Below are 15,950 nucleotides of genomic sequence, written 5' to 3' on the forward strand. Positions count from 1 at the left end.
TTATAACAACACAGGATGACTATTAGTATGAACAGGCGTCCCAAAAGGAAAGAAAAAGTTCAAAATAAGATCGCGTCTTTGTCTAGCCTGTGTCTCCTGGACATGAATGAGCTCAAATTAGGACAAATATGAGACTTTGACCATTTTCTCATACTTCTTAATTTCGTCTCCTGAGAAACAGCCTTTGTCTCGTCTTAAAATGTTCTTTTTTGTCTCAGTACACTGATCTTACTCTCATCGATCTTGACTTTTGTCTTGAATAATCATCTCTTGAGATAACAGTGAGATCTAAAAGAAAACTTGGTTGTCTTAAATGAGATCTTACATTTGTCTCATTGATCAAATTAAAGTCTTGTTGTTCCATATGGTGGTAAAGGAGAAACCTCGGGGACACCTATGAGCTCAGCAAAAGATCTCCTGCTTTTCTTTTCTTTTTTTTTTTTTGGCTCCTTTTTTCTCTTAAGGGGGGTTTAGGAGAAACAGATGAGACTTCAGTAAGCTTGAAATAAGAATCTCATTTATTTCTCATAAGACAAAGAAAAGACAAACGTGGGAAACAAAATTTTCCTCTGGGTCATTTTGATGGATTTAAACTGAATTGAAAGTCATCCAGCCACCAAAAGAATGATTTACATGAGCCAAATATTAGAGCTCATCATTAATGCATTGGGCGAAGATCCATTTCATCATCTCTTTATAGACTACAGTATTAAATAACTTCTTTTCTATAAATGTATGTTTCAATGATCTAAAAACTCTAAAAAATAGAACTATAATTCAAATATAAATAGAAATAATTGATTGTCTTTTGTTCACGTATGGAATAATGGTTTAAAGTTAAAAACAAAATGAGTTGAACTAAACTATAAACAATGTTATCATCATCTGTGCGTGAATAGAAATCTCTGCAGCAGTTACAGGAAGAAGTAGCTTTAAACGGTTTGCCTCCCACGGTTACACATCAGACCAGCAAAAGTGTTTGTAAGTTTTTTAAATCTGTACAAATTGTTGCCCCCGCTGCTGCAAATAGAATGTCAAACAACAGACATCAGGAAATAAAAATAAAAGTTTGCATATTTTACAAAAAAATAAAAGACACATTGTGTTTCAACTCTTCCTTGAATCACCCTGAAACGTCCAGAATGCTTTTTTTTTTTTAAAAATAAGAATTTGTTATATTACGTGCACAAAAATAATGCTCTGTGTCTTTTCCTCCTCTCTTAAATTTTTTTCTTAGTTTTTTCTTTTTGACTTCTTGTTATGTTCCTTTTTTTCAGTTATCAAAATAGATCAAAGCTTCTGTGAAGAAGATTCCCACCTTTGGTTGATCAACTCTTGAGGATGTGAGCAGGAAAAGTCCAATGTTGTGAGTGTTGTCCTTTTTCTTAAAAAAAAAAAAAAAAAAAAAAAAAATTACAGACACACACACACACACACTCACACACACACACACACACACAAACACACACGCACACACATGTTCCTTTTGTTATCCATGTTCAAGTCCAGGTGCTTGGTGATGGTATGGAGCACAGTTCTCTTCCAGCTGAATCCTGTTTGGTTGGATTCATCTCGTGCCCTCGGCCCCACCCTGCTGGGAGCTGGAAAAACACACACACACACACACACACACACACACACACACACGCACGTGCACACAAACACACACACACATACGCCAGTACTGAGAACCGAACCTGATCAATGTCATTTTGCATTTGCATTTTGTCAGTATTGGAATAAATAATTAATTGTGCTTCTCAGCCTGACCAATCAATTCTGTGAAATATAATCCCCTCACTGCACCGGCAGCTGAAGATGTTTTACACTAAATCTGCTACTGACTCTCTTACAATTGACTGCAGTCTTTGCATCTTTTTTTAACCTTTATTCAGTGTCTTCAAACAATGAACAGGCTTTTTTAAACACATCAGGCAATATTTCTACGCAGCATAAATTAACACACATAGGTGAAACGAGAAAAAAAAAATTTAATTAAGAAATCAAAGGACTGAAAGAATGGATATCTATTTCTTTAACACTTATAATATATCCTTCATGGTCTCTCAGGTATACACACCCATGTGTCGATGCAACTTGAAGATGTCTCAACTGACACAGCTACAGACAGTTACAGACGGATACAACCGTTTTACGCAGGTTTCATGGCCACCATAGATTCTCCCACATGCTTGAGTGAGACGAGACGTTTGCAGCCTGTAAACTCACTAGATCCCTCTAAATCCTACACACTTGTCTGAGCACAGGAGTGTAATTTTAATAGTGTTAAGTCCCACAGGGACTGCAGCTCTTATAAACATGACAATCTGCTCAAATGATGCTAGAACCCCTGTCCAATCAGCCACAAGACGCATCAACCCTCCAAGTTTCTAAAAGTTTATCTTGTAATGTCCCAGTCAGACTAGCATATATGCTGATTTGTTGATTGAAAAATGTCTAAAAATGTCCTTCACATATTGTGGATAATACAGTTAGTGTTATTCTAAATGATAATTGATTATTGCACCATTTTTACACGATGTCAGATCTGCTGGTCAAGTTTTTGCAGTTTAGAAAATTCGTTCTTTGTCCTAGCAGGACAGAGCAGAGACACTCCCGCTATCTTACCTTAGTTTCACTTGGTGTGTTGGTACGAGTAGTTTGTGTGGTCTGCGGGTGTCTCCATGGCAACCTGTTGTTGTTGACCACCGTTCTCCTAAAAAACAGAGGACAGGTTATTCAAAGAATATTCTGTTTGTTGATTAAGGATAATGTGCATCAATTAAACACAGTTCTATAAAAGATATAAAGAAGAGGACAGCCTGTATTTTCCCACTGCCCTCCACAACAAATCAATGACCTCAGATTTTTATTTGAGTGGATGAACAAAAGAACAAGAGTCAGATTTAAATCAGGTGATATCTGTTTACTAAATGCCAGTGCATACTGCAGGACGTATTTACTAAGAGGCGTGCTTCACATTTACCCTGTGCTATAATTTAAGGAGCGGCTGAAGCTGAATTTTACCTCCACACTCTACTCCACTCTCTCTTCTCATACCTCCCACTTAATCTCATCCATTCAATCACAGTGTGAATTCCTGGTTTACTACTGGACCTCTTCCCATTCATAAGCCTGCTCTTTTTTTTTGTCTCATTCACTGTCTTGCTCATGCTGCAGGCTCCCATTGCTGTCACTGAGCACCACCTTCCAACAAATGACTCAAGACTCCCCGCAGGCTCAGACGCCCTCCTGCAGAGCGCTCAGCCAGGATCTGCTACAGCGCTGGAACACACACACTGTGGAGTGTGTGCCAAAAGTCTCCATAAAATGATTCTGACTCTCATTCATAGGGAGAAAAGGATCCTCTGGCTGAATAACAAAAGAGCTAATACAGACCCGAACTACAACTGTTTGGACAGCACACTGTCACAAGAGGAAAAAAAATATTTTAAAAAGTGTATATTATATTAATACATTCATTAAGGATGATGCCTTAAATTATTCATGGAGTGAGAAGTGAGAAAGACAGACGCTTTGTTTACACGATCTAATTCTGCATATCAGCGGGTGTTAAAGCATTATTTGGATGTTTCTTAGATCTACAGTATGTCCTTGATTACATTAAGAAACAAGCAAACTCAAAAAGTTCAAAAATAAAAAGTAGACTGCTAATGTGGGCCCACTCTACTTCATCTGCTTCTCAGGACTTAATTATGCCAGTAAGAACTACTTCATTAACATTTCATATCTTCTAAAGTTCAGCTTTCTTATGGTTGTTGCAGATATTGAACATTTTATTGAAAGCTGTATTAACTGAACTTTTATATTAAAACTGCTAATATCTTTAAATACTTTAAACTCTGGTGGTATTTCAGTGATTTAAGAATACAAGATGCATTGAACCCCACAAAATATGAGAAACGTTTGAATCTGAGGTTCACATATGGATGGATGGTGGGTCCAGAGGAGTGTATTTTAACGTAAGATATATGAATCTGTCTGCGACTGAATCAAGTTTCTGCAAACGCAAGTTGAGCAATGGCATGACTCCTTCTCTTCCTGTGTTTCATCTTTCCAAAATAGCACACGAATCAATACTGTTTTCTTAATCACATCACTTTCTGGCAACACAAAATCTCTGATGGATTTATTTTCTTCTTTTTTTTTTGCATTTGTAGAATACTACAGAAATAATCAAAGCAAATATGCCTGCTCCTACTTGTGATATTTGTACTTACGGGCACATGGACACAGTCCAGCCCAGTAAATCAGTCAAGTGGAAGTTTGAGCAATCACCTCCCCTACTTTTGTTCCTTAAAGGCATACTATGCAGGATTTTCCTGGAAAACAATAAAACTCATATAAACATAATCCCTCTCAGTCATCACGTATGACCCACTATAAGTGTGTGGTGGTGTGTGGCTGTATCTGCAGAGACCCAGTCCTCTGCCTGTATTTCTTTTTTTCTGTCTTATTTTGCTGTGTATGCATTTGCTTTTCTGGGTTTCAACCTGTTTGGCAGTGTTGTGTAGCCCCCAGCCAATAACACAATCCAGTTTCTGAGGCCAGGAGTCTATAAAAATGTAGCGACTAACAGTTGCATCACTGTCTCTGGCAGAGCAGACCGGAGATCGCTTCAGCTGTATTCACACAAAATACGACGTTGTGTTTAGGTGCAGGTGGTTTTTTTGTGCTTAAAAATGGAACTGCTGTGAAATAATCACAAAAATGTTTTATTTCTCTCAATGATGTTATTCACTCTCTTAGTCCACTCTCTAGCTTTCCTGACCAATGCTGCTCTCTCTCTCTTCCTCCTCCTCTTGTTCGTTGAGCTGAAGAGGAGGGACCAACTTTGAATGGTGCATTTACAGACAAAAAATAATATATTGTGCATATTCTACTTTAACTCTCCTACTCCTTAAAATAGATCCTAAAAGACCTGCCATGCTAAAAGCAGCAGCTTTTCAAAATTTAGTAAATACGTCCCTATGAGAATTTGCATTATGAGCCATCCACTTTATGGAAATATTAAATGCAAGCAGCTGAGGTTGAGACTAGCTTCATACCTCTGGGACACTGGAGGGAGGCACTGGGGTGTACTGGGGGATGTAGGTCCCCTGCATAGTTGTGTTGGCCGGAATATACTGTAGGGAAGGCAGAAAGGAAAACACAAATTGTGTGTAGAATCTGACATGAATAACTGACCTTGTGAATTATAGGACAGTTAGCGTTGGGGACTTTTTTTTCCTTATGCATTTTGTGTGTGTCTGTGAGTGTGTGTGATTGGTACTGACTGTGCCCGTGCTGCCCAGGGACAGGTGACTTAGCTGCTGGGTGAGAGGTCCCATCATGGACGTGGGCTGGATGGACATGGCGTGATCCATTGTTGGGGTAAGAACTGTACCCTGTGAATGCATAGAAACAAACACACACACACACGCACATAAATTCCAGAGTCTGAAACACCGATGTGTGTTAGGGCTGTCAAAGTTAACGCATTAATAACACATTAACGGAAATTCCATTTGACGCCACTGATTTTTTTGACGCGCAATTAATGCACGTTCTGTTATATTGGCCTGATCAATAGTTTGAATCAGAGGCGAGTTTCCCTGTCACCCGACAATATAACCAGGCTTGTCTGTTCAGGCAACTGGCTCAACGCAAAGAAACAGAAGTATATGAGGAGGGAGAGGAGCAACTGCTGATCGAGCTGCATTAATTTGTGATTAATTGCAATGAAATATTTAAATCCATTACAAGTGAGCCAGACACACACAAAATATGCTGTGGACTTCAGTTAAGTTATAGGGAATTCAGCTAATTAACATCTGATAAAATGAAGAGGTTACGTGTAAATGAAGTGTAATATGAGAGGAGGAGAAGGTGGTGGATACTCACAGCTGGCTGCATGAGGTATGACTGATGGTGCATCCAGGACGGGCTGTGTACCTATAGATCAGGAAACACATCATTTAAATAATAAGATTGTTCATGATTTAACAACACAGCCTCCTAAACACACCTGATGACACAAGCAGGCTCAAGGTTAACAAGAGTCTTCTTTGGAAAGGACTGCTATGTTAAATTTCAGTCTCAGTTAAGGCAGTCAGAATGTGGAAAGCAGTACTTTTAAACATTTTAAAGTTTGCTTGAAAACGTGGTCAAATGATAATCATTTCTGTAGGCACTGAGTTAAAAGACTGAATATAGCCAGGTTTACTGAGTGTCTGGTTCTTGAACTGTATTTTCTAATGGTGCTAGGATTGCTGTGGTTGTATGCATACATGTATTGTGCATTCTCCCTGCTTTTCACAGTAGGACTAAAAACTCATTGGTCAAGTTCCTCTGTTGCTTTCACTGTCCCTTCAGAGCTCTCATTATGTAAGTTTGCAGAGAAAGGTCATGAGACAAGGCAGGACCTGAAGAAATATTAACTGTACTGTGGGCTGGGGTCCTCCCTGAATGTCTCCTCGCTTACATAATGCAGACCTGAGAGCTTCAGCACAAAAAACTTAACAGAAAATAAAGTTATGACATTAAAGGGATAGTTTGGAGTATTTAATATGGAGATACTTAGATAGTCCAGTAGCTGCTGGTCAGCACGCCTCCAGTTTGGAGAAGCAGCGGTACATTGCTTAAGTCCCCACGCTGAGACTCCACTGGCTAAGGATAAGTACCTCAAAGAACCCCACCTCAATCCAAACTGTCCCATTACAAAAGTCAGTAAGGTTATACAAGAAATGTGTTTGAATTATAAATACAATCCCACCTGGTAGGATGAGACAGGAGAATGCATGTAGGGTGAGAGGGAAGTCTGGGCGATCATTCTGTTTGGAGCCAGACTGTAGGGTGAGGAGTAGAAGCTGGTGAACAGACAGAGCGAACAGGAAACAAACATGTCAACAATGTCTCCAACTACATGAAAAACATTTCTGTGTTCCTGCAACACCCAGCAGAGGGCAGCACTTCACTACAGGTTGAGTTCTACACTTATTTTTCCTGGAGGGCTGGGACTGTTTTCAGTCAGTTCAAGCATACCACTCACCCATTTTGTAAGGCTGTGGGGTCATACGCAAGCGTCATTCCTCCCTGGGAAAACAATACGGAGGATTCAGAACCAGTGAGGTCATGAATGCAAACACCGGTGCAGTCTGTATTAAAACACACAGGCTAGCACACAGTGAGAATAATCAAAATCTCAGCTTTAAAGAGGTTCTAGCTTTGATTTTCAGCAAGAAATGTAACATACGAACACAGGAAGTTCAAGAATTTTAGGAATCGCCAGTAAAACGTGGCTATCTCACCGCATCTCCGTCTCTAGCCCAGGGCCGTCCATTCTGGAGGTACTTCCCCTGGTTCTGCCTCTTCTTCTGACCTCCGTCTGCAAACTTGCATAATAACGGCTCTGTGGGTACTGTGAGAGCAACACATCAAACAAGAGAGTGAATTCAATGATCACAGCGGGGAACAAAAACACTGAGCTCTGGCACCAACAACAACATTATCAGGTTTCTATAATACAAAACAAACATTCCACGCACCAGGCACTCCCGGTGGAGTCTTGATGAATTTGCCATTAAAATGCTGAATTATGGCCTCACACTTCTCTGTGGACTCCATCCTGAAATGAAGCCGAAATGAGTCCTTTAGCCAAAATTCCATCCAGAATATATTTTACTTTTAACACAAACTCAAATCATAATCAAATACTACCATGAAGGAGTATATTATATCAGGGTGCTACAGTCTGACCTGGCAAATCCGACTCCGCGGCTGGTCCCGTTAGCATCTCGGAGGATGCGCGTGGAAATGACCTGGCCAAAGGACTTGAGCATGCTCTCCAGCTCTTGCTCATCCATAGATACTGGCAGGTTGGAGATGTAGAGGTTGGTGGGGTCCTGCTCTTGTTGCTGCAAGGAAACGTGAAAATCAGTTCACATATGGCTGGGCGATAAAGCTGAAAAATGAATTATCATGTTTATGTTTATTATTAAGTTATCATGTTTAATTTCAGTAGATAACACGAATTATTGATGGCTTTTAATGGCCTATTAAAGCAGTGCCGCTTGTTTTCTTTCTGTGTACTCTGTCCTGTCAAGTTTATAAGTACAGGTTTTAGTTTTTCTGCTTAAATAAAACAATTTGCTGCAGTGACATTGCTGTGCACATGGAGACATTTAAAATGCCTGAAAGCAGCCTCCTACACACCATAAAGAAATTACCAGGAGAGCTCGCACTGCTCTACAGAACTGAAAAGGTAATATAGTTGGAGCATCCCTGTAGCTCAGTAGGTAGAGCATGCGCCCCATGTACTGAGGCTAAAAGGTAATGTAGTCAACAGGGATGGGCAGACGTGTGGGTCTCTGTTTTGTAGAAAATAATATATTCAGGTGGGTGGCTTGTGGATGATCTATGTGTACATGACGTTCTCAGACAAACTCAGAACCCATCCGTGCATCACTACTCTACGTAGTTTCTGAAACCATCGGGTTATTTGCACGTATTCTAGTTTACTGTCCCACTGCTTTCAGGTATCTCACTGGAGGAAATGAGCCCAAAGTACTTCAACTTAAATGTTAAAAAAACCACATTTATTTCACCACTTTCTAACATCTTTGCCAATGCATTTGCATTTGCAAATGGAAAATTTTCTTGTCACTTTCGAAATCTTTTTCACACAGCAGAAATTTCTGTGTAGGCAGCAGTGTGACCTGTCTTTCCATCAACACCTGCCATCACTCTCTGCACATTAATGCTTCATCATATCCGTGCACCATGTCTAGCATCATTTTGCAGTAGGACCTGATACAGATAAAATGTTTTAGAGCAATTAGTGCCCAACCAATAAACTGAAACCCTGAATAGTCTGTCGCCCATGTGGTGGATGTGTCATTGCTTCAAATCCCAGCTGTCTGGTTTAAAAAAAAAAACACATCCACACATAAATAAATATACTGACACATGCAAATCTGAATTTTTCTGCAAAGATTAAGTCACACATTTTGGGGGAATGTTGTCTAATTAAGAGATCTTGACGGCTTCAAATCAATCAAAGAGGAGAGATCATTCAGAGACTTATTTTGTGGCACTAGCCTGAAAGTGAAACCTTGTGTGACTGTGCAGAAGCAGACAGGAAGCCAGGCATGGAGTTAAAGAGTACAGAGAGCAACAGGAGCCTGGCAACCAGGAGAAAAGAGGCCGGGCTAAAAAGAGGGGAAGGGAAAACAGAGAGTGAAGGAAGAGGATAGAGTGGAGGGAGGGTGGGAGAAATCAGTGGCTGATATTTTTTACAGAAGGAGGGAACTGACAAGATAGGAAGTAGTGGGAGTCTTGAGTAATTTGGGTAATGAAAGAGGAGGACGACGGAAAAGAGCAAAGAACGAAAAGAGAGGATGAATGAGTGCTTACTGATTAACAGGCTCTTTCATCAAAATATCTTTTATCTTATGTCTCCTCTTCCTATCTAAATTATAAATCTGATTCTTTGTTTGTACTTTTAACTTAAAGTGTTCCTGCTTTTTGTTTTTAATAAAATGAAATAAAAGTAGTCAGCCATGATCAAAGCATGTGCAAAAAATTGGCATAAATAACCTTGTCATAATGCCTCATGTCATGAATCTGAGGTCTTAATGAATGCTGTATGACTGTTAACATTTAGTGTCATTTTGTCACTTATGTCATCGTCATATTATGACAACTTGACATTAACTAAGACAAGTGTGTCCTACTTCTGACAACTTGACATTACCAAACTTAAAGACACCGTTTATAACAAGTATGTTTGGTAATACATAACATATAGCTAAATGAAGGCAAAGGCATTGAGAGATTATGTTGTCTTGCTTAATGTCAACTTGTCATAAGACAATATTGACTTGATTAATGTAAAGTTGTCATATCAAACACATCTTCATGTCAACTTTGCATTAAAAATGACATAGTTGACCAAATGACACTGAATGACAGCATAAACAATAATGAATCATAAACAATTATGAAGAATCCTTCATGTTCATGACAGGTGTCATGACAAGGTTATGACAGTGTCATGAGTACGAGTGTGTCATGTGAGAGTCTTATGCACATTCCTTCAAATAAAATGCTACCATTATATTTTTGTCATGATATTGCAATATTCAATATATTGTAACATCTATCATCATCATATCAGGCCCATATTGAGCTGACACATTGGGCAAAGGATATATGGAGATCTAGTTACATCTCTAATTATTGAAATCAGACAGTTCAGCAGCCCACAAATATTTTCAATTGTGCATGAGAGAAGCTGTCAGATGCATGAAAAACTATTCAAGGGATAATGATCTGAACTGGTCTGACACATCAAACAGGAGACAACAGGAGACAACAGCCTGGATCCAGATGCTAGTACAGGTTGGTACAGGACTTCAGCCAAATTTGACGGGGCCACGGTGAATTTAATGATCTGACAATAAAGATTGAGGGTATTTATGGTATAAAACTGTGTCAATGGCTATTGTAAATGATTTTACTACCTATTATGAGTAGCCTGTGTTCTCAGTCGTGAGCCACCTGGCAAAGAGGTAACCTATTTTCTGTGATTGTCGTCATTCTGGGCGCGGCAATACGACCATTATGTAACAGAGTGGCACACTGCAGACGAGACTAATGGAGTTCAAGGCTTAATGACACAGGAAAAAAAAAACCTTTACCTCCACTAGTGCACACAATATCCAATTTCATATTCAAACAAATATTCACCCTGTTGTAGATATGAAAATGCAGTTGGACCCAGCCCAGGCAAATGTGAAAGGGATTTGCTGAGGCGTCACGGTGCGTTTTTTTTTTTTTTTTTTTTTTTTTTTAGAGTGCCAGGCCCTAGGTGAGCTATGTCTGTTGAGGTGTGTCTCTGTGTGTTTGCAGGATTTGCGTGCCTGTGTGTCATGCAGCGTGCGCGAGCTGACGTCTGAATTTGAACAGGGAGGTGCTGGGAAGTAAGAAGGGATCTATTTTTAACTCTGCCATGGTTCCCCTGCCCCTATGCACGCGAATCCTCAGGGCCTACAGCCTAGGGGCCGGGGTGGCCTGTTCAGGGACTAACATACTCTGAGGACAGCGAGTGCGAGGTGTGGCTGATTGTGTTTGTGAACAACACTCTGCAGCAGCCATGGTGAAGGTGCAAACAGGTGAAACTGCCCTTCGAGAGTTTGATAAAGGGAGAGTTCAAATTATTTGATGTTGGGTTTTATCAATAGTCAGTCTATTACTAAAATAGGCGCCAGTCACACTGTCACTAGTTTGAAGAAGCAGAGAGGAGCATCAGCACAGAAACTAACCACGTACACTGCTGTGGACAGGGTCAGCGGCAAGACATATTTTAGCCATTTCAAAAAAGGAACTCCCAAAAACATCAAAACTGTAAGCTTAATTGTATCCTATGTTTAGAATATTTTCACTGCTTTACTTTGCTGTCAGACAACGTTCTGTGACAAGAAAAACTGTTATGTAAGCCAAATATTGCTGTCTCCAAACCAACCAGACTTCATTAAAACAATCCGTCATTTTACCTCACAGATCATGGTAGTTGTCAAACGCTGCCTTGATCTGTTAGTTTGTTTGTGTTATTGTGCTGAATTTGGTGAATGCAAACTGTCCTTAAGCGTACTCTTAAAATAATGTTGATGTTTTTAGTGGCTTAGAAAACTTAAAAAGAGACAGGAGGAGTAGGCGAGTACCAGATGCTTGCTTCTATTAAGACGTCTCAATCAACTGAGTTACAGCACGTTTCACGACAAAAAAACACAAAAAATGATGAAAAGGAAACTCTGCTTGCTGTTCACTGTATGCGTTACCATATTCTTGTGATGTCAGGTGTGTTTACGATGGTGAACCCGGGCTAGACAGATCCTGAGTTTCCAAATTGGAATTCCCACCCGACTGCTGCTTTTCATTGCACTTTTCTGTATCGGAGATCGTTTTTTTTTCCAAGTTCCAACTACAATGAATTGCAGTATTTTTCTAGGTGGTTAAATACATTTTACTTCTGACCCTGTCCACACCAGTATGTTGCTTATCTTCTAGGCTGATAGTCGGCTCTGGTTGTCCAAACTGGGGGCGTGCTGACCACTATCTACTGACGCTAAGACGCTAACCTTGCATAAGTACATTATACAGCCCCGCTTCAAACTGATTTTTGACTCCTGCTTGTTTTTTCTGACCTGAAGTAACCCAGTGACTCTGGAGCGGCCGTGTATATTTAGGTTTTTATAGTGGTTATCAACACCTCTGACTGAGCACATGTTGTCTGGGTGAGTCTAGTCTTGGTGTCCAGTTGCACTTGTTGGGTATTGAAATACACAGGATTGTGTGGCACTCTGACAGAGGAGGTGCAGTGAAGTTAGACTCCGGGTTTAGTTGCACTGGACTGGTTCAGATCAGCTGGCAGCGTAGATCTGTTACAGTTTTCCAGTGCTGGACTGAGGGAGACCCTGGTGTTACATTGCAGTGGGTATTTGGGTGCAGGACAAGAGGGAGGGAGGGGGCAGGGACACTGGGGTGGACTGTATTAAGTGCTGGTGTCAGCCCCAGGCCTGGGCCCAGACGATGGACAATGCCAGCTCATTGTGCATGTCCCATTGACAGTGGGTGTAGTGGCACCCTCCCCTGGGTTCCCTCAATGGGGAGCCTGAGAGCCAGAGGGATCAGCTTAATGGGCCGACAAGAGTTGCTTTCACTGCAGACGCTTGGACAAAGAGCGCAGAACAAGCGCTACAACAGGAGCAGGTTAGCAACATACACAAGCACAGAGACGAGGGCGTGAGGGGAGAGGAGAGAGAAGGTGGTGAGTAGGGCGACGAATAAAGAGGAGGCAGAGTGAGGGTGAAAAGAAGGCAAGGAAAGGTTTAACAAAGCCAAGTGAGTGGTGGTAATAACAAAAACTGATTAAAAAGGGAGTCATTTTGCTCGTAAAACTTAAGCTTCTCACAGCTGTCCATTATTGGCACAGCTTCACCCAATGAAGTATAACAGAACACACGCCTCCCTATAAACCAGAGTTTATCTTGAACCTTTGCCAACAGGACACTTGCTGCCAATCAGGTCACTGTGTGTTAACAGTTTACCTTTTACATGATAGAGAGTGCGTGCTTGTGGAGAAAGGGACTATTACTCTTGGTGGTCAAAGTTTAGCCAGCGGCTCTTTGGAGATCAATACATTTTAGAGAAGGGCCAGAATAGACTGTGGATCGCATAGGGTGATTGGTGAGTTTGGGAGTAAAAGGTTTGGGTCAGTGCAAATTCACACTTACTAGCTAGCTCAAAGTTCAGTTCACACAGATAACCTCATGATGCTGCACTGTCAAAGGAAGTTTTTATATCTCATTAACACTTCTGTCCAAATTCATTTCACACGCACCCTCTTTCCTTCTCTCTGTCTGTCACAAGTCTGCACTTTTCTATCAGTAACCAGTAACATAATCAGTAATCAGTAACACTGTGAGCATTGTTAACCCTCTCCAGCGTGAACGATGCTCACATTCACATTCATTAGTAGCAAACTGATTTGTTCAAAAATGTCAGTGTTTTTAATGCGTTCATGCACAACACTGGTGGTGGTTATATGAAGGAAGGCTAATTTCTTACTTTGGCCATCTGAGCCTGGACCCCACTGGACTTCAGGGCTGTAACAGCTTTCTGTGCTGCTGCTGGACTGTCAAAGTCCACAAAGCCATACCCTGTAAAACAGACAAAACCCAAGTATAATTGCTGTGATGTTATTTAGTTATGAAGTTATGTGCTTTCTGGCATAAAGTTAGATAAGATATCAACACCACTTTCATATCTGTCTGCTAAATATGAAGCTAAAGCTAGACAACAGTTAGCTTAGTTTAGTTTGGCATAAAGACTGACAAAAGTAACAAATGAGACATTGCATGTTGATTTTGAGCTTTAGATGTGCTAGTAGATGTGCTCTGCTTTGGACAAAGCCAGTGACAGGTTGGCCATGTGGAAATTAAATGCTGCCCCACAGATCATCACTGCATTGATAAAAATACAAATAATATTAAACTATGTCTCAGTTTTTGCTGTTTAGTTTTACTGATAGAGACATAAATTGTGTACAGCATATTACTCTAGATTTGACCTGTGATAAGCTGTCTAGACAATGCCACTGGAATTTTTTGGGAGGCAGTTTTCCTTGCCATTCCTTTATTAGATACTATCTTTTAAATTTTTCTATATGTGTAAATACACAAACAAACAAATAATAAAATTTTAGAAATAGTAACAATAATATATAATAATATTTTTTGATGATTTTGATTCAAGAAGTTATTTTATACATGTGGCCAAAAACATTCAACATTGACACAATTTAACCTTTTAATAAACACATTCTCCCATGATCCCCTCAATCTAGCAAGTGGAAAGGTCAAGTCAGGAGAAAGGTATGAAATATAACATGGTTTCATGTTATGCCAGTATTTCCAGGCTACAAGAAAATGAATTAGTGCACCAAACAACTAAAGGGGTGAAGCTCTTGTAATATGCATTGTGGTTCTGCATTTCTCTTTCCATATTTTAAGTGAGCTGTTACGTTAGTACATAGTGTGCCTTAACATCAAACCTATGTGTTTGTGTTGAATGGAGCAGATCATGTCATAGCACCTTGCACTCTGCCACTCTCAGACTGTGTTAAATTGTTGTCGGCATACGTTAGCGACTGTAGCGACTGCAACAATTGAAATGTGTGTCCTTTCACACACTAGAATGCAAATTTCTGCACTCTAATTATTCTGTATGATTTTATCTCCAAGTTTTAATAAGCTTTTTATTTGGTTGGTGCTGGGTTTGCAAATAGGGCCAGTCTGTTGCAAACGCAAGTGCAAATGTTTTTTGATCCCAGTCCATCACTGGATGACTGTAGTGTAGCTGTGTCAACCTATTTCTAGATTAAGAGTTATTCATTCATATTTAGCATACAATCATGGGTGTTACACAGATCTTCTCATGTAATTCAGCAGATGATATAAGTATATTTACCAAAATATGGAAAATTCCTTAAAAAAAACAGAAACAAAAAAACGTCATGATGCAAACTCTCAAGACAAGTTAAAATGACATCACTCACCTTTACATTTGTTGGTGGTTTTATCCAAGATGGCCTTGGTCGACACAATCTTGCCATACCTATACAAAAAACAGGATCAATGACAGATGAGGTGACAATGTGCCAATGAGAGGAATCTCCTCCTACAGTATATGCATACCAATCCTCCTGTCACACTTCTTCAGGGTGCATGACTGCAGGTGTAAACATGAAGACGTGCTCCTTCCTTCCTTCACACAATCAATTGTGTCAATCAAGTGTCACAGAAAACTTTGTCTGCCTCCACCCTTCTGTCTTTGTCTGCTGGTGGAGGCTGTTACAGTAAGTCTGTTCACTGGCGTTGTTTTCGACAGACAGGAGACAGCACCCCAGGGCCAAAAACAATTTGTTCCAGGCCTGTCTTTACCATACACACACAAAAACACACACCTCTCTCCTAAATACAGCTCTGCTATCGGATATTTTTGGTTCAAATAAAGCTTTAAAGTGTTGTCTGACTCGCAAATAGAAATATTGACTTTCAACGAATCTTACTGTACACTTGATGCACACACAAAAGAAGTCACAGGGTGCATGAAACATAAGCTAGTGTCCAAACCTGTTATTTCAGTTGTTGTCAACAGAAAAACAACAAAAGCCAATCAGTAAAAGAGGTCAATTAATGTATTGATGCAGCATCATAAAAAATATATTGTATTAATTAATTCATGTACTAAAATTACCTTAAAAGCAGTAAAAGTGTTATGTAAGATGTGGAGACTAATGGAATGCAGTGTTATAAGACAGTGCATCAGCACTACAGTATAATAGACCTGCCCTTGTCTGGTGGATTTAGCCAGTGAGGGAGGCTGGT

General features: G+C 40.1%; 1 protein-coding gene across 2 annotated transcripts in view; it reads right to left on the minus strand.

The window, feature by feature from the left end:
• Positions 1-495: 495 nt before the first annotated feature.
• The window catches only part of LOC146331532 (RNA-binding motif, single-stranded-interacting protein 2-like), a 43,695-nt gene continuing 28,240 nt past the window's right edge, over positions 496-15,950 (minus strand). Inside the window, exons 3-14 of one of the 2 annotated variants that reach the window (XM_084732555.1) lie at positions 15,119-15,177; positions 13,630-13,721; positions 7,759-7,916; positions 7,548-7,627; positions 7,311-7,420; positions 7,052-7,095; positions 6,776-6,869; positions 5,905-5,955; positions 5,298-5,408; positions 5,070-5,147; positions 2,629-2,716; positions 496-1,601 (exon numbers count right to left, since the gene is read on the minus strand). In XM_084732555.1, the coding sequence (XP_084588681.1) occupies positions 2,636-2,716; positions 5,070-5,147; positions 5,298-5,408; positions 5,905-5,955; positions 6,776-6,869; positions 7,052-7,095; positions 7,311-7,420; positions 7,548-7,627; positions 7,759-7,916; positions 13,630-13,721; positions 15,119-15,177 (958 nt within the window). In that variant the 3' untranslated portion in view covers positions 496-1,601; positions 2,629-2,635. The remainder of the gene's footprint in view (positions 1,602-2,628; positions 2,717-5,069; positions 5,148-5,297; positions 5,409-5,904; positions 5,956-6,775; positions 6,870-7,051; positions 7,096-7,310; positions 7,421-7,547; positions 7,628-7,758; positions 7,917-13,629; positions 13,722-15,118; positions 15,178-15,950) is intronic. The other variant, XM_084732560.1, reaches the window with a different exon arrangement.

The sequence above is a fragment of the Lutjanus erythropterus genome, chromosome 2 (genome assembly GCF_056507025.1).
Source record: "Lutjanus erythropterus isolate fLutEry1 chromosome 2, fLutEry1.hap2, whole genome shotgun sequence".
NCBI classification, from domain to species: Eukaryota; Metazoa; Chordata; class Actinopteri; order Lutjaniformes; family Lutjanidae; genus Lutjanus; species Lutjanus erythropterus.